The sequence below is a fragment of the Beta vulgaris genome, chromosome 4 (genome assembly GCF_026745355.1).
Source record: "Beta vulgaris subsp. vulgaris cultivar EL10 chromosome 4, EL10.2, whole genome shotgun sequence".
Lineage (NCBI taxonomy): Eukaryota > Viridiplantae > Streptophyta > Magnoliopsida > Caryophyllales > Amaranthaceae > Beta > Beta vulgaris.
Window position 1 is genome coordinate 29,488,099 of NC_079205.1, and position 24,523 is coordinate 29,512,621.

Sequence of the window (24,523 nt, forward strand, 5' to 3'; positions counted from 1 at the left end):
CTTAGAAGGAAGAACGAAAGAAGAGGAGGGAGAAAACAGGTTCAGTTTAAAACTTAAAAGTATTAAAATAATGAATTCTAGTGCTCAGTTTTGACGAAATCAAGGGAGGTGAAGGCGTTTTCTAGTGCTCAGTTTTGGCGAAGCACGGCCAGGTTCAGCGACGGAATTCAAGTGGTCCGACAGTGGTGTGAGTGAGAGAGGCTGGTGGTGTGCGTGGTGCCTGGCGCGCGAGAGCACAGGTGCGAAGGGAAGGAAAGGCTGGCAGTGGTCGGCGGTTCTGTGGTGGTTGGCGACTTGGTTCAGGTGGTCGGGGTAATTTAAGTGGTGGTGGTTTCCAAAGGTTCAAGAATCAGGGGAGGTTGTTTATGGATTGAAAATTTCATTTTTAATTTTCGAAATAAAATATCAGAAATTAAGGAAGAAAGAAATGAATTGAAGCAAACCTTTTGAGATTTTTTGCTTGAGTAATTTGGTAAAGTTCAATATTTATAGGAGAGTTTGGTCAGAAATTTGGAGCTTTGGTCAAGTTCCATTAATGGTTGAAGTGAGGTGTAAGTCTATGGTGTTTATCCTTTGAAAATTTATCCCTAAAATTTGATATTTGTAGACTTAAATTCAATTCTTTACTGACAAAGGCTGAATTTTGGGTTGAAAATTGGTTCTTTTGAGCTGGAATTCATACGCGAGAAGGGGAGGAGATGAGGAAGAACATCATTTTTCCTCTTTCTTTTTATTTTGTTTTTATTTTAACTTTTCTTTTTGGCTAAGAGACATGTGGGCTATGAACTTGTATTTGGGTTTTGGATTGCTAAGAATGGATGGACAACTTGTACAAGGATACCCACAATCAAATAAGGAGTTTAATTATTTAGAATAATGAAATTAATAATAAAACAAGTAAATGGTTTAATTGAAACTTGTTAGATAAATCAAACTAAATGAAATCATTATTTTAATAAACATAGTTATCGAATAAAATCGCATTATTGTGAAAATAAATTTAAGTGTAAATAATATTAAACATTAAAATTATAAAATAAGCTTTGAAAATTTGGGGTATTACATTCTGATTGTTGGGGTCCTTCTCGAGTTGAATCTATTAGAGGTCACATGTATTTTTAGTTCAACATGGTCAAATTTTGAGGGATGGGAGTTAGGGATGCTTAGGAAGCTTGAAAAACTACTGAGGAGTTTTCTTTATTTGGGTTAAAGATTAGGGTTTTCTTAGGGATAGTTTAGAATTGACTTCAATGAGAGCTTGTTTTTTCATAAGCATGGAGTTTCTTCCTTTCCTGGGGTAATTTGATAGTGTTGCTTTGGAGGAATTTTTTTTATTAGTGTTCGAATTTTTTTTCCTAAAATAAAGGGTTTAGGATGTGTAAAATTTTTCGATTGGAATTTGGAATTATTTTTACAAATCTACAGTCTCATAAGGGGGAGATAAAATTTCTTTCCTTATCTTGATTATGTAATATAGAGAAGTAAGATCCCCCCCCCCCTTTGATTTTCGTGTGTTTGGTGCAAAGGATTAGGGGGAGATTTGAATTTATGTTTGTGAAAATTTCCACCTTCGGATCTCCTGTGGTAGCTTTTCCGACGACGTTCAATCGTCCCTTTGTTCAGGATTTCTTTTTCCAACCGGTTTTTTCACCTACATCCAAGAGGCAAAATAAATCCAAGTGCCTCTTTAGAACTATTGAATAAATTATCATTTTAGAAATTCCGTTAGAATCCTTCAAAGGGGGAGGCTTTCACTATGAAGCATTACGGCCAAATCACCCACAATTATACCAGATTATGCGGATTCCTTCATGTTGAACATTCAAAAATTATCCTTTCAGCCAAAGCTTGGAGAGGAGACCAACGAAGAACTAAAGAACAATAAAAAAAAGGTAAAACTTCATACAATAAGCAAATATTTTCGGAAACTTCCCCAAATAAATCAATTTTTGGATTATTCGTAATTGAGTCAAGCTTGTTGGGGTTATTTTATTTTATTAAGTTTAACCTGTTTCAGACCTATTTCATAGGTTACATGTGCTACGTGTCACAATATTATTGATTTGCTTTTTATTTTAACTTTTTTCTAAAATTTCTTACTTTTAAATTTAATTTTTACATTTAGAAAAAAATATAAATCATTTTCACTCTCTCCTCCCTCCTCTAGTCTTCTTGACAATGTCTTCTGATCTTCTCTACCACAACCACAGCATGCACCCCTATTCTCGACATCAACACTAAACCCATACAATTCAATCCTTACCACCCAAACCCCACTGCCATTCAAACCCAACCACCATAAGCCCTTGCATCACCATTTGAAATCCACCACCATTCGAACCCCACTGGCCAAACCCCAAAACCACCGAACCCAACCAACCCACCATCGGCCAAACCCCACCATCAACCAAACTCCAAAATTGACCACCAAACCCGACCACAAACCAACCCCAAATTTGATCCCAAAATACCTACCACCCACCAGTCGAATTCCAAACGACCATAATAAACACCATTCCCATCCAAAAACAACTAGAACGAAGAGAATATGGTTGGAGATTGATCCCAAAAAAATAAGGTTGGGTGGGAGACAGGCGCTCGATGGAAAGAGAAAGGAGCTTGGCAACTGTGTTGGTGGTTGTTGGGGGATGATGAGAGAGTAGGTGGTGACAGTTGTTGCTCGGTGGATGAGGAGAGAAAGAGTCGTGACGATGGTTGGGTAAGGACAGAAAAGTTGGTGGTAGTGGTTGTTGAGTGGGTAGGGAGGAAGCATAACACGAAAATTAAAACAAAAACATGTTATTTAAATAGCAAGTATTTTGATCAATAGAAGAAAATAGCCTTACAAATTTAATTAAATCAGGAATAATCTAAAGTTTAACTTATTTGAGAAGATCACGAAAATGTTGGCTTATTTTATGCAAAAAAAAAGAAAACAATTTCGAGCAATTTGGGCTCAAAAATTATTATAATGAAAAAGAATATCAAAACCAAATCTCGAACTCACAAAGAGGCCAAACTTTTGTCCTACATGGGGTGCTGAATATGCTTATATAAACTTTGTGGTACAACACACCAAAACAAGAAATCGTCACTGTTCTGGGTAGCAATCCAAATAAATTTTCAAAACATATTTTTTATCCCTTCTCTTCTTTTAATTTTCTTCTTTAACTGTTGAACGCTTAACAACTTGACCACACAAAATGAACTGATATACTTTTTTCGTTTCACAATAAGTGAAACATAGAGAAAGTACACATATACCAAGAAATGCATAGAGAGAAAGTTTGGGACTACAATAAAGTAGAGTGGTGAAACAAAAAAATTGTAACCCCCTCTTGCTTTTTTGTGGCATATTTTTTTAATAAGAGTGAAATTTTTTTACCATTTAGAACTTGGTTGCACTTATTGTGACTATTCCAATGCTAAAGCGAGAAGGAAAATAAAAGGGGTCACTGCCAAGTAAAAAAAAGGACGAGAGATAGAATTGCTTGGTGGTGATCTCTTCCTCCACGGAATTATATCAGTCACCAATGGAATAATAGGCTTCTTCTTCATCGCTTTTTTCACCTTTTTGTTGTGCCCAAAATAGCAATCGTAATCGCTAATGCTCAATATTTGAGCTAAAGTTGGGGAATCCACATTTTTCAACATCACTTCAAATTTTTTCCTCTCCTCATCTCGAGAACTTATCTCTCGAGTTCCTTCATCAGTGAATGTCGCTGCTGGATTAGCTACTGCATTTACTGCTTCAGTAGCCTCAACCTTGGCAATCTTAGACATATTCTTGTGGAGCTCTGCATTCAAGGAAGCCAATGCTACCTCAGTCTTTGATTCTCTCTCCTTCAGCAGCTTCAGTTCCATCTTCGTTTCCTGCAGCTCGCTTTCTAGCCTCTTTAATATCATTAACATCATAACTAGATCATTCCCATGTACTATCTTCCCATGGCTATCATTTTTCAGATTCTGAGGACTTGGTGCAGGTTCATTCGTAGATGAGGATACAATTCCTTTACTAGAAATGCATGGAGGTGGCGGTATGTCCTTTCCAGAGGAAAAACTTGGAGAATGGTTCACATTTTCCGGAGTTCGAGGACTTGGTGCAGGTTGTTCAACAGATGAGTCTACAGTTCCTTTGCTAGCAATGCTCAGAGTTCTATCGGGAGTTTCCATGAACTCTGATGAACAAATTTCGACAGCAAAACCAGGGGCTTTTTCTGAACTTGGCGTAAACTCAGATGAAGGTGATGTAACTTCACCTATATCAGAACTTGGGGGTTCCAAACGTGACGGGATTTCTCTGAGGAGAATGCGTTTGCCAAAAATAGCAACAGCTTCTTTGACTGAGTGAAATGGCCGAGAGACATCAACTACAGAATTGGAATCTGCATCTCCAGTTTCAAGAGTTATAGTTTCCATCATGGAGATATTAGAGGGACTGATGGTGGGAAGATTTGAGCTTCAGAAAAGATAATCTCTCTTAAAAAGAGAAAAAGAGTTTGTTTGAAGCTTAAGATTTGTCAGATGGTTGGTGCAAGGAAGAAGACGACATTTCACCTGCTTGGTTGCTTCAAATGTATATGAAAGTGTAGATTGCATTTGGCAGAGAGCTCATAATTGCTAATCAACAATGATGCAGCACTTGAAATAAAAATGTATTAAATTGTTGACTGTTACTACTTTTAAATACCAACTTCACTTAATGACAATAATAACAAATCCCACTTTTTCTTTCTTCCATTCACCAGAAAAAGCTGGAGGAATGTCAAAGGTCCAGAAACTTGACGTGAAATGTAGTTCCCCAACATAAAGTACAATAACTGCAAGTACTGATTGCAACATAAAACAGAACCCAAGATTTAGTGCCCATTTATACATAATCATTCGAAGAGTTAAAATGAAAGAAATTAAGGCTATGTTTAGTTCACCTGAAATTTTTTGATCTGAACTTATCTAATCTGATCTAAATTTATTTTTTCTGATCTAAACTGATCTGATTTGATTACAAGATCTGATCTTTTAGATTTTTTCTCAATATATAAGAAAAAATATAGTCATATGGGGTCTTGTTTGATTCGTCTCAATGAGTACTTTATTAATATTCAATTATTATAATTTTTACTAATATGTAATGAAAAATATTTAATAGTATAATGATTTTTAAATATAAGCATGATCCGATCTGAACTTATTTTTTCTGATCTGAACTAATTTTTTCTGATCTGATCTGAAATAAGCAAAAATAAGATGAACTGAACATAGCCTAAACCTTGCTGAAACACCCAAGAAAAAGAATATTATATAATAATATAAAGGGAAAATTTCAAAAAACTACCTTTTATAACATAAAAATTTCAAAAAACTACATTTTAATTTTTTTTTTTCAAATAACTACCTTATATAAGAAATCTGTTTCAACTTTCAATATACTACCACTTAACAGTAAAAGTTATGTTTGACCGTTAAATGTAAGTTGACTCTCACATGGTAGGTCACGTGACCTCTTAACCATTTCTCTCTCTTCAATCCTGATCTCTTTCTCGTTTTTTCACATTTCCTTTGACTTCACATTGACACCTCTTTCATGAAAACCCTATTCTCTTCCCTACAATCTCTCCCCTCATCTTCTCTATATTGTTCTTCGCTCTTTATCAGATTATGCAAAAGCATTTGCTTTAATGATTAATTGATTAAGGTTACTTGAAATTCCTAAATTTATTTCCTTTCTTAATTGAGATAAATTGAGGGACAATTTTAGTAGAGGAAGCAAAGAAGATGAAAAAAATCTGAAAAATGGAAAGTAGGAATGCATGTTCTGTTTTCTTTTTAGCTTCCTCCAAGACTTTCCTCTTTGGTTTACTCTAGTAACACGCACTGTAGATTACATTCATTACAATATTACCATCAATTTACCACATAATTACTTTAATTATTTGTTCATTTTAATTTAACCATCAATTCCCCTTAAACCCTAAGATGCGATTTACCCAATTAAAACAGATAAAAGTGTCAATTTTTTTACCCAGATAAAGCCAATAAGAAAAAATAAAAAAGAATGACATACCGAATTCCTTCTTCAATTCACCTTATTAATATCCCTTCTTCAATTTTGGTAGATGGAGTGTAGTAATTGTGAAGAGAAATTCATGGCTTGTGTGTCAATGAGGTGAGAGACTCTGAGATTTTTTTTTTTTTTTGGCGAGGGAGATCAGAATTGAAGAGAGAAAAATGGTTAAGAGGTCACGTGACCTACCATGTGAGAGTCAACCCTCACTTAACGGTCAAACATAACTTTTACTCTTAAGTGATAGTATATTGAAACAGATTTCTTATATAAGGTAGTTTTTTGAAAAAAAAATTTAAAAGGTAGTTTTTTGAAATTTTTGTGTTATAAAAGGTAGTTTTTTGAAATTTTCCCTAATTTAAAAAGAATGATGAAAAATAGACAGGAGTAATTCCACCTTTTGCTCATCAGCCGAAAATAGTCCCACATTTGAATTATTCCATAATAAACCCACCATTGTACCATATCTACTCATTTTGGTCGTTGACCTATTGAAATAAGTTGGTGATTGGTAGAACAACCCACAAACACCACGACCAACCCAACAACCCCAACCACACCTAAAACCACCCACACAAATGACCACCACGACCCACCCAACAACACCACCCCCCACCACTACTACTGGCAACAACCCCATTTCGCTCCACACCATCACAACACAACCACACTGCTACCAACCACCACCAAACCTCTGTCAACAACACAACAGACCTCAAAACTGGGGTAGCAGATATAGCCTTTGGAGAAAGTAGTGCTCAGCTTGACAATGTCTTTACCGTAGTCAGCCTTCTCCAGATCGCCAAAGCCAACGATGTCGAGGGTCGCTGGTGGCATAGTAGGTGGCGCGAGTGGAGTGCCAATTGGAGAGGAGGGGGGAGGAGAGAAGGGAGGGGGTGGTGGGGCAGGTGGCATTGTGCTTGTGAGTAGATCAGAAATGGTGGTGAATTGGGTTTGAGTTGTTCACTACATATTCAACCGGTTATCGGCCATAGGGACCAAAATGAGCAAATAGGGTAGAAAGGTGGGATTATTATGGAATAATCCAAATGTGGGATTATTTTCGGCTTATGAGCAAAAGGTGAGATTAGTCCTGTCCATTTTTCTAAAGAATATAACGAAATGTTGTATTTTAGAAGTCTATAACGCCCCTCTGCCAAATTAATTCTTCCCATTGACTATAGCATTCTTAGCTACACGAGCAATCTCCATGCAGCATTCCGTACAATTTTATCATTGAGGAAACAAAGCAAAATCTAAATTGTCTTCAAGGACATGCTAAATGAGGAAATTATAAGATAATTGATTAAGTCTCGCCAACGTACCGCTGCTGCTAAGAGAGAAGTTGGAAGAAAAACAGATGTAGAAAGATTGCTCAAACTATGAACTGATCAGTTACCACTTTATTAGCCAGCCAAATGAGGAAAATCCAAAATACTCCATACAAATAAGTGAAATAGAAGCTTGAATAAAGTACAAACTTTAACTTACTAATCAACAGATAGTTTTCTGTCAATGCTGGAAAATGATTCATAAAATGCTTTGAAATGCTTATAAGCAATGTCTATATCTTCCTTCCCACATATCTCCCTCACACTACATGAAAAAACAAAACATTTAGTGCTAGCTCTTCAGAAGTACTACATCAACTAAACATACATAAAATTATAAATATTAATATATACAGAAATTTCTAACCCGTACCAATACCAGATGACCTAAACTATATTTGGACCAAGACACCTCGATTTGACAAACCAAACATAACCCAATCCAAACCAAACCACGCCGAAATATAACATGACTAATATTGATTGATTTTTGCATAATAAACTGATTGGAACGCATCCAACCATGGCCCAACTAAAATAATCTGAATCCAACAAATTTCCTCATAACCCAAATATAACTTGACCGAAACACAACCGAAATAACTCATTTACTATCTTTCATATTAAACTCGTAATCAAGGCTATATTCCTCCGTGCTTTACTAAGCAATACATTTCCTTTTTATGAAAGTATCCTGTTAATTACTTGCATACCTGATATGTCATGTTTATATATAGTATTTAGGTCATGGTGTCAAAACAAAGGCCGCGTCGTATCGTATCGCCCGTATCGTTAAGGTTTTTGAAATCTATCGAACCGATAATACCTGCATCGTAAAGGTATTCAAAACCGCATTTTAGGGATATTTCATGTTTAAGCCGATATTCAGCGGTACGACAACCGCATCATCGCCGTTCCCGCATTACCGTGACCGTTACCACAACCATGACCGAAACCGTAGTTTCGAACTATGATTTAGGTGCATTTAGATTGTATTTTAGAGCATTTAGATCCATATGTAGGTCTATTATTGCATCATATTCTTAAATTATGTTATTCTACTCTATTCGGTATGTTTTCGTGTTTTTGATGAATTTCAGGTATTGAGAGCGTATTTGGAGTATAATTAAGCTTGGGCAACCAGAGCAATTGGAATGAAGGTACATTGCATAAGGATTGTTTGGAGTATAATTAGAACGAGTTTGAGCGAAAACATAGAGGAAAATCATTAGAAGAATTATGGAAAAGAAGTCACGTGCACTCTTCTGACATAATTTTTGATGTGTTTTCGGGAACTGAATAATTCTAGTGGATATGGAAACTAGACTTAGAGCTTTCCAATGATAGGTGGCACGCCTCAGGAGCTTTCTAATCAAGGAGTTGTGCCTTTCGAAAGTTCGGACTGTTTTATGTTGGAATTTGTTATCGTACGCACGGATCACTAAATTCGCCCAATTAATAATTTATTCGACCTTCCATATCTATTAATCTTCATTTGATGATAGAATAGTTTTCTTTCAAGGGATTAAAGGAATTCATGAATATATTAACGGGTAGTCTCTCTTTCCTTGCTTCTACTCCAAGTAAGTGAGCAAAATTTACCTTGGATCTAGGTACATGAAATAAAATAACTAAAGAAAATTTATCCAATAGTAAAAGGATATCCATCATAATGGTTCTAATTTCCACCACTGCGTTCAAGGGAGTTCTACACCCTTCCACTAATTTCCCATGCATACTTTTTGTGAACCAGTTAGGGGAGTACTTGGCGCGAAAAATTTTACTTACCAACAACTGATTATTCTGATTTATCCTCCAAGCTTTCTTAAATAGAGTTGTCTGATTCATGATTGATAGATTTTTTAGTCCCACTCCACCATTGTGTTTATGCTCTTCAAGGACTTCTCGCTTCCTCCGATAAATTGGTTTCTTTCCTTTGCTTGATTTCCACCAGTATCCAAGGAGCGTAAAGGTGATGTTTTTAAGAACTTTTTTCGGTAGTATGTAAGTTGCCATCATGTGTGAGGCATATGCTATCAAGATGTTGTTGTTAAGAATGAGTTTTCCCACCAAGTTCAAATGATTGAATTTCCAGCTTGTGATAGTAGCTTCTACCTTGTGATGCAGTTCTTGGAAAGTATTTTTTCTCCCATCCACATCCATCGGGGATCCCAGATATTTCCCAAGTTTTCCTTTCTTTGAACCTTCAACCCTTTTTGCATGAGACGTACAAATTTTCTTGGAGTATTTTTGCTAAATACCGCATAGGATTTCTCTTGGTTGATCATCTCCCCAGATAGAGAGCGTTAAACTGGCGTATATATTCCAACAATTTTCCAGAGTACCTTTGAGGAAAAATAACGCATCATCTGCAAATAGAAGGTGTGAAATTTCTGGTGCTCTTTGGCAGATTTTCAACCCTTTTATTGAACCTTTTTCTTGTTGTAATTCTAGATGCCTCGACGGGGACTCTATACATAGGATGAAGATGTAGGGGGATAAGGGATCTCCTTGACGCAGGCCTACTTTTGGGATTATTTTCCTAGAGGGTTCTCCATTTACAAGCATCGAATAAGTGGGGGCATTTTGATCTTGACCAGAATTTTTTCCACAAAATCCAAACTGACTCTATCATAAGCTTTATTTAGGTCAAGGTTCAAACTAGGGAGAAAGAATTACCTTTCTTCCTTTTTTTCAAGTAGTTGAGCATTTCATGGGCAATGATACAGTTATCATTTATTGATCTTCCCGACACAAATGCACTTTGGAAGTCGCCGATAAGGTCCTTGATGAGTAGATTTATGATGTTTCAATCATTACTTGATTTTACTATTTCCTATTGTTTATTTTTATTGCTTGTCAATTTGGTTTGGCTAGATTGATTAAGTTAGGCAATGTTAGATTATGCGCCGTGAGATATAAATCTGATGATTAAGCTTACAACACTAGGTTGAACTAACTCTAATGAATTGCGATAGCCTATTAGATTGACGTTCTAAACGTGTTTGTCTGTGAGAGTCACCATTGGCGACCCAATTTTGTATCTCATGTGTCATGTCGTTCTGACTATTTGGACCCTCGAACAGGTGCTCGAAGTATTTCACAAATTCATTAGCTATTTTCGTTTGTGAAGTAATCCCCTTTCCTTCGTTGCTTTTTATCGCTCTAATTTCATTCCTACTTTGGCGTGACACTTTTGAAGAAGTAGGCCGTCGGTTTGTCACCCTGCCTATCCCAATTCGCTTTTGCTCGTTGTTTCCAATACTCTAGCTTTATATCAATTGCTGCTTTGTATCTCATGTGTCATGTCATTCTGACTATTTGGACCCTCGAACAGGTTCTCGAAGTATTTCACAAATTCATTAGCTATTTTCGTTTGTGAAGTAATCCACTTTCCTTCGTTGCTTTTTATCACTCTAATTTCATTCCTACTCTGGCGCGTTTTGACACTTTTGAAGTAGGCCGTCGGTTTGTCACCCTCCCTATCCCAATTCGCTTTTGCTCGCTATTTCCAATACTCTAGCTTTATATCAATTGCTGCTTTGGCTTCTTTCCAGTAGCTCTTTTTCTTGCCCCCTCTTTGTGATCCAATTTCTGTTGGAGATTTGTTAGTTCAAGATTAATAGCCTCCCATTCCACCTTATTGTCCTTCTTGTACTCTAGACACCATTTCTTGCACTTGGCCTTAGCTTGCTCGAGTTTACGGTGGACAACTAACATTAGTATGGACATATTTTAGCTACTCTAGTATAGCAAGCTGCACACTGGGTTTTGACATCCATATAGACAAATTCTGGAGCTTTCTTCATGGTGAAGGAAACAGGAAGCCAACATTTGAAGCTTTCTTCATAGGTTGAAATTCTAACCAGTTTCGTCATTAATAAGGATATACATAATTTGGTATTTCAGAAATTAAGTAGGCTTAGGAAATTCTTCCTATGGTTTTAAACATGTGGTCGCTAAATTTATCTTCTACCTATATCCCTTTTTTCCAAATCTGAGCACCTCTTGGTTTAGGAAAGCCTACACCATCTAATGCTCTTGGTTATGTGCTAGTGTCACATCTAGATTGTTCAAGTTAATATGATCCCAGTGTCATTGTCAACCCAACACTATCCCTTTTGCTAATCATTAACAGCAATAAAGAACTTTTATGATACCTGTGCATGGAAAGCTGCGAAATGCCACAGTCAACAGTACGGATCCCAACACCCGCAGCAAGTATGGGCCCAATAGTGGAGCCACATCCCATGTCATTTTTCACCACAAATTCCTAAAAAAAAAAAGGCAAATGGATCAGCTCATTAATACCCACATATAGAGACTTAAACACACAAAATTCGTGATGGCATAAATAAGTCTTGTTCTGCAAAATCCAAAATCCTGCCTTGACATTTTGTTTTTCCCTTTTAAGGGAATAAAATAGTGTATTAGAACAAGGTAAGAAACTAAAACAGTGGAGACAGATATGTCCTCACTCAGGAAAAGGAAATCAATGCAACAAAGCTTGCCGATACCGACTCCTAAGCAATATCACTACACCAAAAGATTGCAAAAGTTAACAGCTTTTCTTTCTTCAATCACAGGCATAGGAAAGTATGTACCACTACTCATCCTACAAACTTGAGGCCTCAATCCCAAGCTAAATACTTCATAGCTTAGTAGCATTACAGACCAACAAATCCAATTGTTCCCTCTGGAACAAAGATTCTTCTGTGCAGACAATTAACTATCTTTTAGACATGACACCCAGGTTCAAAGAATCTTTTTTCTTCCTGTGGGACCAAACAGGAGTCATTACCTTGTGTAGTCAAAAGCCACAGAGCTTAGGTTTGCAGTTGATACCCTTTTACGCATGCCAGATCAGATTTTATTATTCTTTCCACCCTTTGGTACAGGACTCCTCATTCCTTAAAATACACAAAACAGAGTCATACAAGTGTTTCTGGGAAAAACAAATTTGTCTGCGAGACATTTTCTCGAACACCAGAAAATAAACCCACAGCAGTTGGGGCTAAAACTTGCCAACTAGCGATTGACACCCTAGCGCTTGGGGGGACGCCCTTGGGGGAACCTGGCCTCTAGGAAGGCCTCGTTAATGTACGAGTAATTTTAAGTGTAAAAAATCATGAAAACATAGTACATAACTGCAAAGAGTCATGGTGGAAGACGAAATCCCCACCATCATAAGCTTGACAATTGGAGAGTGTTAACCAATCGTTATCCCAAATATATGAGAGAAGCTAAGTAACTAACTACCCTAATCTAGGCTACTGAGATGCTCAGACTAGCGCTAAGATTTAAAGCTAACAAGACTAGAAAAAAGTTGTTTGTTTTCTTTTGATGTCCTCTTGCTATTTGACATGCATGTCTACTTATAGGATCTTTGTTGGTGGTTAATAATGCATATTCCCGCCTATTTGCTTGAATATTCTGTCATGAATAGACCCAAACCTCCTTTGAAATTCGTGTATTCTAGGCGCACAAGGATACATCTGGAAGGTTCTAGAATCCCACTTTGAGGGATGAGTTGGCGATGATTCGCAATGATGGGCAACTCAACTATTTTTTCCTTATTAGCAGTGTTCTTTTTCTTAAAAAAATACTGTTGGCTAGGAGTATTTTTCCGTGCAGCCTCTTGGTCTAAGTCTCTATAAATAGTACAGGAATTGCAATGGGAAAGTATCCAGAAATATTTGAGTGTTGATTGTTACTGGGAGGAACCCAGCTCCTCGAATGTTGTTGAATTTATATTGCTTCTGTTATTGATACAATAGTTGATTCGCATAATTTTTCGAAGTCTCATATTCTTTGTTGCTAATCTTGCTGTACCCAAATTCATTCATCACATATTCCTCCAGTTAGTGTTTTAGTCCACGTTTTAGAATCCCCACAATTAATCTTGCTGTACTCAAAGTCATTCATCACCTGTTAGAACGATTGAACGTCATCACCTTTTAGTACCACCAAGGTCAGCACTCGGCAAGGATGAAGCCTGATCGGTAGATGCTTTGGTGGGTCATTCTGCCATCTAGCCAGATGAAAATGATGTTATGGACTTTGAAGACAGACTTCTGTTTAGAGATAAGACAGACATAGCTGAGGCTGCCATGGCTAGACATGAACTGTCAGGATCAGAACTGTCAGGGTCGCAAAGGATGGAAACTATATGTTGTTGTTTGATTGACATAAGAAAACATGAGAAGTGGAACTTCGGGACTGCATTGGGAGTACAAGGTAGGTGCGTTTTTTGGTTGACGCAAAAATGGTGAAATGTGGAAAGTAGTACTTCCTAGGAATTTCCACTTCTGACAAAACGTTTGGCCCCTAGGTAACTAAAAATTTATATGGAAAGTCACGTCCCCCATTGCTAACCAAACAACTTTGAAAAATTCCCATAAATTTGATTATGGAAATTAGTTCCTATGAATTTGACTTTCATGAGAGCTACTTCCTATGTTAAGCAAACAACCACTAACAAAATTGATGTGGATCCAAAGCATGGAACCCGGTGATGAGAATAAGAGGTCAACTGGATCACACTCCTTTGAAGTTCGGACCTACTAGTTAAAGACACTATTTTGCTTAGTAGCTTTTTGTTTCTGTCTCTCATGTGGACAAAACTTTTGCTCCCCCTGCTTCAACACTTCCAAAAAAAAAAAGGTTGAATTATTCACCCAATATTGTAAGTCACTGAGAGTACCTATTTAAGTAAACTCTTAAGCTACGTTTCCTCATGTCCAATAAATAAGCGAACGCCTAGCAAAGATAAAATCAATTGAATCTCAATCGAACGTATATGGTAACACCATATACTTCATTCGCTGTTATCAACTAGACATTTAAGGAAAACACAGTAATCAATCACCCAGAAGGATAAATAGGCTGATGAACGCCGGGAACAGAGGTCAAAACACTAATGAGTACCTGAGTGGGTAGGTTGTGGATTTTTGCAACTTCTTTGAAAAGAAATGCAGTTACACCACTAGTAGCATAGCGTTGATTTGCATTATGTTTAATTACAAGGCCCTTTTGCATTTGTGGCCGATGGTTTTCTTCATGTTTATCCATGAAATTTGGGTGAACTCCATGAGCCATATCTGCTGATACTGTTGATACATAGTTTCAAAGAGAAATTAGATATATTACAGCATACCCAAGTCATTAAGTTGCAGATTAGCTCTAAGAAAATTCTACTTAACTAGATATATTACAGCATACCCAAGTCATTAAGTTGCAGATTAGCTCTAAGAAAATTCTACTTAACTATAATACGAAATGAAAAAAAAAAAAGTATAGAGAATGATAGCGACACAGTTCTAGTAGCATCTAAGAATTACGAGACCCCATGCCTAACCTAGGAAAACAGTGACTGTAATAGAGCTAAATCATCAGCAGAATGAATCCACCATTGAAGAGTAGTAAGCTATCAGCCACAATTCCAAAGACTGAGCTAATTATTTATGTTATTAAGCATTACATTACCTAAAAACGATTGCCGAATTGCTCTTTCTACAGTCTCTTCACCAACATTATCATAAGCCAAGCAGCTAACTATGCGTCTCATAGCTTGAAATATTGTTGGTGCACCAGCACCCTGGATTGAGTCAGAACCCACCTGCAAGTATTTACCAAAAACTATTTAACAGTACATGATCAAAACTCAAGAATGATCAGAAACAGAGATTAAACAAGAAATAATGCAGCCTTACAGTTCTCAAAATAGGAAAAAAGAAAAAGATTCAGATAGGCATAGTAAAAGACCTAGAATGGCATGGCATTATATGACAAAAATACCATTTTGGATAAATAAGAAAACAGTAACTATTTATCGATAAACTTTATAAACAGCAGCTTTGACGGCGAACAGACCTATGTGATAGAGAGTCTAGAGATTCAATGTTGGTTACCAGAGGAAGTAAAATAGGAATCTAGAGATTCAAAATGTACATCTTCCTATCATGCCACGTAGAGTATATATGCCTCACATGACTCATGAGCCACATGATCCTGCATTATAAGAAGTAATCTTCCCGAGAAACTATGCCATTAATAGTTTACAGTGACATACTTATCCTCGTTCTTTTTTACTTGCAACATTGAAGTATGTATGGCGCAAGAATTTAGGAGAGAAGAGAGAGGAGAAATTAAAAGAAAAAAAAGGACCCCCATGTGCTAGGAAAGAGAAAGAGAGTATATTGCCAAAAATGCCAATGTTACAGTAATGTGCACCTTTCTAAACATTGCAAGTAAAAAAGAAAAACAAATAAATTATAGGGCAGAAAAAGATTCTTTTATACGCATAATGCTTTAAAATTTATTTCTTCATTATAAAAATGTGCTTCGAGGAACCCTCACGAGAGGCAATGGAGTAATAATATATTGCGAAACCCCCCCCCCCCCCCGCCAACAACAAGAAAAAGAGATATGTCTATAAAGTAAACATACCTCTTCATTATCAAATAAAGCAACCATCCGTACAGCATCTTCACTGGATAAATCTCCGGGAGATGAGCAAGAATCAAGAAGAGCTCTTAGTGCACAAAAACTTGAGGCAAGATTATCTAATCGGCCAGAAAATATGAACTCATTGTTCATTCCCCCCAAACAGCTGAGTTGAGTATCACAAACATTAAGCTCAAGAGTCACTATGTCATCAATACTGCAATCCAGCTCTCTGGACAGAACCTGTCATTTAAATTCTTAAGAGAAATCACATATCCAGGACAGAAATTTGTCTATTACATATGTGCCTGTTATGAATAAACAAGTTACTTACACTTGAGTACAGGGTGAGTTATGATGGAAATAAGAGAGCAATATTACCATATTTTTGGGAGTTAGGTTTATTTACTAAATTTATAGTTGACAATGTGTCCCAGCACAACCAAGTTCCTATATTTAAAGTTGAAAATGTGTCCCAGCACACAGGTTGAGAAGTCTAGATATGAGAAATGAAAATATAGTATTAGCAGTTTAAAGTGCCCATGAATTCATGGCATAAAGAGGGAATCTTTAATTGGAAGCTCTAGAAAATGAGAGATCAAGATATAGTATAAGAAATTTTTCTAGGTCTCCGGTCTCAACTTCACAGCAGTACCAGCAACATAATTGGTTATGCAGATGATTCGACAATTGAACCTACGCAAGAGGTAATCTGTTCTTATTTGGAGATATCAGGTGGTTATTATTATTTAAGCAACTTAAGAAATTTATGTGTGCACAAAAGATCATGACTAGTGCAGTATATCATGAGCAGGGCCTTCATCAAGATACCTCAAATGACATGGTAAAATCCCCAACATAGAGTAAAGGCTCTAATCAGTAATTACCTCCAAAAGCTGCGGGTGATGCCAAGCCTTTAAAGATTTTGTAGGACCTTTGTCTTTAGATTCCGAAAGCTCTTCAATACATCTTGTTGACAGCAATGGAACAAGATTTGTTTCTAGGTTAGGCTTGAAACCATCTTGGTTCACTGTTCTAGAAAATTTGAATAAAAATAAGGACAAGAAAAAAAATCACAAATCAGTCAGAGAGCTCATCTCTCTGAAGACAAGCATAAGGCCGGACAGGAAAAAGTAAATTGCCATTTCAATCGACACTTTCTCAGTTACCTTCTAATTGCACTACTTTGACTTTTGCACTAGTCATATACTAACATTAGCATATAAAACAAACATTAGTGTGTAAGCTGTCAAGTGAATTCATTCCTACGTATATTTTTAAAATATCACCTTTTTATTTTTAATAATAGATAATTAAAGATAGTAATGGTCAAAGTTGTGTGTTAATAGCGTGAAAGTCAAAATGTTGCAATTAGATAAGAACAGGGGAATTATATACAAACTCTAACTGTCAACTCTAAAACGTACTCTTCCTATTTTGGAATATTTTTAGACACCAAATAAATTTATAGCATAGAAATCTAAGCTGAACAAAGTGGTAAACCTTCATTTCTTAAAATTTATCCGTTGTTAGTGATTAGGTAATAACCTTATAAAGTAGAGATTCATCAAGCAGCAAATAACAGATTCCAAGGCTTAGAAAGAGACATAAAATGTAAGGTACATGAGTCAACTTTGACAGAGTTGCAGCACGGACCGGTCAAGATGAATGGCTAATGTAGGTATTCGCAACAATGGTCTTTTTATTTTCACAAGTCTCTGAACAAAGGAACCATCATCAGTCCTCACTATAACTCTTCCAGCCACACTTAAGTCTCTATCAAACCAAGTGTGCCACAAACCACCACCATAGGTCTGTACATTCAGCATTAAATATCCAGGTTTTGATGATGCTGATATTGGTTTTAGTTTTAGACATGGACTGTCAGTATGGGCTGCAATAATGTGAAATCCATTACCAGCATTGTACCTGCAACACAAATGATAGCTTTCAGTTCACAACTTGATCAACATCCCTTCACTACCTGTTGAGCAAAGTGAGAAGACAATGCAGAAAAAATAATCAAAATTGTTTTGTTGCCAACACATAGTAAAGACTAAAGAAAGGATCAGAAGATTAAATATGTATAAAGGCAATGACCTATTAAAGATGTGATAGTACAGCTAACCTAGCAACAGAGCACGACTAAAGAAGATTAATTGATACTCACCGCCTGTTCTGAGGGACGGATAATATTGTTACCCACAGACAATTATCATTAGTCTAGACATATATTCCAAAAGCTAAAACCTTTCAACTAACTAATTTCGATAAAATCATTCAGCCTGCTGTAATAGACCCAATTATTAGGCCAGCCCAAATGAGGCCTCCTGTGACTCTCACTTATTCTAGGCGCCACGTCAGAAAGAAGGGCCCTAGGGCAAATCTAGCAGCACCTGAATCTGTGACGTGACAGAAGGGTAACGGAAGGAAAGCTAGGTGGCATGCTATGGTTTGTTGCCAATGAGTGAGGAAGGAGCAGAGAAGTTTCTTAAGAGAGAGAAATAGTACTTCATCAGTAGTATAAATAGAGAATAGTAATCAAGAGGAATATATATCCAGAAATTATTCTTCATTTGCCTAGTGGGAGTGTGGGGGTCACTCGAATACCTCTTGTATCTATTTCTTGTTTTCAGTAATTCCAGAACTCTCTCTTTCTCTCTGCTGAAATATTAGTCCATTCTATCATTGTCCTTCATCAGTTTGCTTGGGTAATAGTGGTGTGGGAAGGGTTTAAATTCAGTAACAGGGGACTAGGGGGATCTTTTACACCTGCAAACACTCATACAATGGCAGGTCTGCCTTTCAAAGAGCAAATAGTCAGCCTGTAATATGCTTCAAGAACTATGCTTGTTCGCAAACTGTTTACTGTTTATTCTGGATATATGTTTCTATAGCGAATCTTGTAAGGTTTGTGTCTCACTGGTAGCTACAAAAATATCAAAATGTCAAGCATTTGGGTAATGGCAAAATGGTTAGCCTGTTGAGAGCCACTTGTCCAAGGACAAGGCTGCTGAACAAGATCGATATTACATTGACAACATCAACTGGAGTTCAAAGAATGAGTCACATGTTAGATATGTAACATCAAAAATGAGGTTTCATAAATTTTACATAAACTTTGATGCTTTTAGCATCAAATATTCTGCAGATCAACAAATTAAGTTAAAAATCAAAAGGTAATTTAAAAGTAAAGCTCCAATGAACTTGCAAAGGTTCTTTGAATAGTTGAAATAATCCTAGGATTGAGGTTCTTCAGACTAGCACTAACCATGTATATGACCCTACATTCCCCTCAAAAAAGAAATATATATGTCGCCCTACAGAGGAAAACATTAACAAGTACAGCAGGTATAAATGGGGCACAAACATAAGGTTTAAATATATAACATAGTGCAGCCATCGTGAAAATGCGTACCGTCTTTTTGTTAAGGAAAAGCTCAAACATGTGTGCACTCACAGCACGCACATGCATACATCATACATGTATCATATATGTACACCAATGTCCTCGAAATATGAGCTAGTGTTGGACTTGTCAAAAGTATCCAACACGGATACAAACTGATTTCCTGTACTTCCAAAACACTTCTTCAGATGTCAGATACAAAGTTACCAAATTCTCCTCAGACTTCTTGTACCTAAACGCGAACCCCAAATGTCCGACAAAAAATACTTGAGAATGCAATCTAGTAGTTCTTCAAGTAGTGAAGAATATGGAGAATTGAAATAGGGGGCCGGGGTGGGGGGACTACACCTTGAAAACGCTCCTCTTCTACCGAACAGCTATGGGAAGAGTTTACATAATCAAAGTTACTTACAAGCTAGAATGTGCATCAAAACATACTAGCATTTAAGAATCCCACTGGAGAAGAGAAAGGGGGAAAAACGTAGGGCTTTTCCCCTCAGTCAACCCATCCCCTCCCCCCCCCCCCCCCCCACACACACAAGAGCTTTGTAGACGGAGTGTATTTAGGTAACATAACCTTACACTGTAAAAATAAAGTTTTGACCATTTAATATGACAAATTACCATTGGGAACCAAGTATGTAAGTGATAGTTGATACCCCAACAAACCAAATTAAGTATGGGATATGTATCACACCCCTGTCTTATTGTTGCAACCTTGAACGTACAATAAATTGGCAACCTTGGTCGGATACAAGTTGGACACAATTGCATTGGATATACAAAGAAACATAAAAAAAAATTAGCAACGAGAGAGTACAAAGTAAGAGACCAGGCAGCCATCAATTAGAAGTATAACAACTATATACAAATTAGCCTAACTTTAAAATCTCCAAACTGTTACAAGGCAAATTGACATGTTCATGTTAAACAAACATAAATCTTACTTTTCACCGATAGAGAAAGCAACCAATGAAGACATATTTCTTGTGAAAAAGTATCGACCACCAGGCTTGAGCTCCCACTCCTCACTCTCATTTAGCAGGTGGAAGCCAGCAGCCAGCAGTTGTCTTTTTGCTTCAGCTGTAGTAAACATTACAGAGATCAGCAAGAACTAAAGACTAGCACATTCTGCTTCCTGAAATGACAATCTTCAGAACAGCTCCGTGAACTTAATTTTCATGAAACTTATTTTTTTAAGATGAAGATCACGCGAGTAATCTACGGTCAACAATTAGCAAAATCAGCAGGCCATAAACGTTGCCAACCTCAGGGATGGAGTACTTTATTAGAAAATTCACCAACCCTCAAACAACTCTGGTGAAAATTTTCCTGGACCATATGCTAACATGAAATGAAGACACAACATCACCATGGCATCACCTCACCTTTCTTAAAATAAAGTGTTCAAACAATGAACTCGTGCTGATCATTCAGTAGCAAAACACACAATTCTCTAATGGTTGCCAAAACTTTCAGTTTACAATAAAAAGTTTCAAACTAGTTCATCATTTCAATATTGGAAGCAACAATTAAGTGAGAAAATAAAATTCGTTAAAATTCCAATGTTGATTACCCTGTATATAATTCACAAATACTTTCCTCCATTTTTTAATACTTACAAAATTTTCCACTTTAGGAAGTTCTCTATTACTTGCAACGTTCACATATTTAACAATAGATACTCTCTTTCTCTCTCCTAGCATAGTATAATATAAGGGTTCATTTTTATGTCTCTCCTCTCCTTGGTCTTGATGCTCATTTCAATGTTGGGAGTATTAAAAAACAAAGTACAGTAAAAAAAAAAAAAAAAGGCATACCAGTAGCATGAAATTGGGTCCAAGATTCGTTGAGATAGTTCAGAAAATCACCAACAATGGACCCACTTGATTCGGCGTTGGAAGAAGTCTACATACATGTTCAAAAAAAAGTAAATAAACAATAATAGATACAATAAATTAAATTTAAAAGAAGAGATATATTATTGGAGCCAGAAGATGAAGAACCTCATGGATTTGATCGGCATTGGAGGAGAGAGAAGGAAACACAGAGAATCTACACGAACGGGTCGCCGATGAGAGATAGGGGAATTTGATGGAGGGAGAGAGAAAGCAAGGTTTTGGGAGTTTTGGGTGTGGTTGAAGTTGGAGGAGCTGCAGTCTTGCAACGGTACCCATTTTTGCTTCTCAAATCTCAAGCTTTAGAAATTAAAGGATTATCAATTACTGAATAGTAAGGGCATGTTTGTGCCAAGCTGTTCGAGTAGTTGTTGGCAGTTGAAGTAGCCGTAGTAGTGGTGGGGGATAGTTGTTAACTATCTCTTACTAGTTACTAGCTGTTAGATTAGCGATCAAAATAATTATTTAATTAGAAGTATTTGACAAAAGTAGTCGCTAAAATCATAAATGACATGTATTTAATATGAAATGAACTACAACAATTTCATAGGTTTGTTCAATGGTTAAATTCAATATTTATTTTTTCAAAAAACTTACACAAAAGGAGTATACGATTTTTTACCCGCTCAAAAAAATTATATTATCTATTTTAATTAAAATGCTCATGGAAAGAGGAGTATAAGATATTGTGAAATATTAGTTATATCTTATTTTTAAAATAAATATTTAGATCACATCTTTGCTACTGTAAAGAAGAAATGATGAATTGTCATAAAATAAAGCAATTAAACAGAAAAAGGAAAAAGAGATTAAAAACATTGATTGAATATTCTACCTTACGCTATTTTATAGTTTTATTTGCTAGACTGATACCTATAGATCTCAAACTTTACTCGTAGTAACGTTCTACAACTGCCACCCATAATCTACTTCAACCGCTACCCGCTACTACAACTACTACCTTACTAAATGCTCATAATTTTCTTAAGTGCCGTTTTGATCTTGTGCAACCGTTACCCGCTACCTAAAACGCTAGTGACAAAGAGGCCTAAATTTCACTTATTGGCGTTTGGTACTACTTTTTTCTTATTTTTGACAATGTCGAACAAGTTACTTAGTTTTCTATCCTGATTATAGTAATCAAAGAAGAGCTTTGGAGGCTTCGCTTCTTTTGACTGGGATACAACTAAAAAAGTCCATGTTATTAGACAATTGATTGATTTGTTCTATTATGTTTTTGGTCTCTCTTACTGTGTTGTTGACGTTTCTCAGAGCTAGAACTACTTCTCTACAATCCGTCTTAATGGATAAATATTTTGTTCTTATCGTCCAACTCTTGATGCAGTGGAGGATTGCTAGTGCTTCTTCTTGGGTGAAAGAAATAGCAAGGACTTTCATGGCTTCTTGATTATTGATGCTTCCTTCTGCCACCAAGCTACCGCAACTTCCCAGGTGCTCTTCCCTTTTTTACTCTTCCAAGCTCCATCAACATGCACACACGTTAGGTTGCTTAGCTTGTTCAAATTACCCCTTTTCTCCATGTCAATGTTTGATCGGCTAACTTGTTGCTTCACCCACTCTCCACATCCTTTATAAGAGGTTTTTAGTGTGTCGTTAAGGCACCAAAAATTGCTTTTCAAACAATACTTATAAAACCTAACAAGCAATTACTAGAAAATAGTAAGGGCAAGTCAAGGGTCGATCCACAAGGGAAATGGAATTAATTAAAGTCTATCAAGTCTAAATTACCTAGTTGAAGGGTATTTGGGGGTTTGAACAAGGTTTGGTGACAACCATGACTAGCTAAAAACTAGAACTAGCAAATAACACGAGTTTAAATATCAAATAGGAAGACACTAGAGTTAAGGTTACTAGTATGAATAAGAATGGACAATGAATGTTAATGCGATTGTGATGTACGGAGATGATTATGCAAGGTTTAGTTTCCCTCTAAAATTGTAATACTTCGTATTTTTGGAGTTAATTCTTTATAATTAAGAAAATATAAAGAATATAATTAAAATATATTTTAGTATTATTTACAGAATAATAATAAAAGGATAATAATAATATGGTTCGGTTTAGTTAATTTCAGAATTTTAAAAGATTAAACCGAGTTTAGCTAGACCTAAATATGCTACACTATAAATAGAAGAATTAGAATTAAAAAGAATCAGAAAAAAACCCTAAGTTCTCTCTCCTCCCTCAGCCGTTTTCATTCTCCCTATCGCCCAGTCGTCCTTCATTCTCCCTCTCTCTCAGATTCTCTCTCATTCTCTTCTCTCTCTCCTCTCTTTCGTCACCTCCTTCAAGTTGTGTGTGTGTGGAGTGTGTGCTGTTGTGCGAGGCTCGCGAGTTCGGACGAGGCTGCGAGGTACGTCGCGAGTGAGGGAGCGAGCGGGGGATTTTGTGACGAGTGGTGAGGGTATGTGCGAGGAATTGCAAGTGAAGTGCAGTGCGGTGCGACGTGCGAGCGAGGGCGTCGAGCTAAATGTTGTGCGTGGCGTGTGCGAAGTGTGGTGCGCGACGTGTGAGCGAGGGCGTCGAGCGAAGGGTTGTGCGCGCTGCAGTGTGTGTGCGAAGGCGTAAGCAAGGCGCGTGAGGTTGGTGGTGCATCGCTGTAATTGCGCGACGATTCGGAGGGGGAGCGTAGTCGAGTCCGAGTATTGTGCGCCGTTGCCGGAGGTTGGTCGCCGGAGTTCGATTGTTGGCACAATTTAGCGGTATTAAAACGTAATATGCATAGAATATATTATATTAGTTTAATAGTACATTCTGTTTTTATAATTAATTTGTAATTCGAGTTAATTAGTAACTAATTAAGCTGTATAATTAGTTTAAACTATTAATCTGATTTATGTTGTGAATCTGGTTTTAGGTTTGTAATTAAGTAAATTGGGAAGTAAAGAAATTAGATTGTTATTATTAGTTGGAAGTATAATCTTATTATGCGAACCTGACTTTGGACATAAGACTTGGTTGGACATAAGACTTGATCGGACATAAGACTAGGTTGTACGTATGACTTGATTGGATTTGGTAAAGGTAATGGATCATTACACGAACTAAAATCAGTTTGCTCACTAACATTGACTCCTAAAAGACGCTAAACTCATTAGAATAGAAAAGAAAAGGAAGTTCATGAACAATGAGTTTAGCTATCGTTTATATTTCGAATTGCTAAGTCATTATAGTTAGTTACGTATTAGTTGATAATATTATCAAGGACGCAGCACTAAAGTATTTACTTAGTCGTTTAGGTCCCAATTTCATAAGTGGCACGTTTGGTTAATACAACAACAAGACACAACCAATCAACCAAAATTTAATAAGGTGATCATAGTAATAATCCAAGATAAGAAAATCAACACCAACA

General features: G+C 36.7%; 2 protein-coding genes across 3 annotated transcripts; both read right to left on the reverse strand.

Moving 5' to 3' along the window:
- Positions 1 to 3,131: 3,131 nt before the first annotated feature.
- Positions 3,132 to 7,290, reverse strand: LOC104907469 (hypothetical protein). The gene has a single exon (XM_057394258.1). The coding sequence runs from the start codon at positions 4,420 to 4,422 to the stop codon at positions 3,415 to 3,417; it is 1,008 nt and encodes a 335-aa protein (XP_057250241.1). The 5' UTR covers positions 4,423 to 7,290; the 3' UTR covers positions 3,132 to 3,414.
- A 152-nt stretch (positions 7,291 to 7,442) lies between these two features.
- Positions 7,443 to 21,493, reverse strand: LOC104907468 (probable aspartyl aminopeptidase). Of its 2 annotated transcripts, none has more exons than XM_010696399.4 (10): positions 21,256 to 21,492; positions 21,070 to 21,157; positions 20,197 to 20,332; positions 17,497 to 17,769; positions 16,728 to 16,875; positions 15,844 to 16,083; positions 14,881 to 15,013; positions 14,323 to 14,504; positions 11,556 to 11,668; positions 7,443 to 7,660 (listed from the first exon to the last, which is right to left on the reverse strand). In XM_010696399.4, the coding sequence occupies exons 1-10, from the start codon at positions 21,424 to 21,426 to the stop codon at positions 7,555 to 7,557; spliced, it is 1,590 nt and encodes a 529-aa protein (XP_010694701.1). In that variant the 5' UTR covers positions 21,427 to 21,492; the 3' UTR covers positions 7,443 to 7,554. The 2 variants fall into 2 exon arrangements, with proteins under 2 accessions (XP_010694701.1, XP_010694703.1); XM_010696401.4 differs by lacking the exon at positions 7,443 to 7,660 and adding an exon at positions 7,757 to 8,221 and having other exon boundaries at positions 21,256 to 21,493.
- Between the last annotated feature and the right edge of the window lie 3,030 nt (positions 21,494 to 24,523).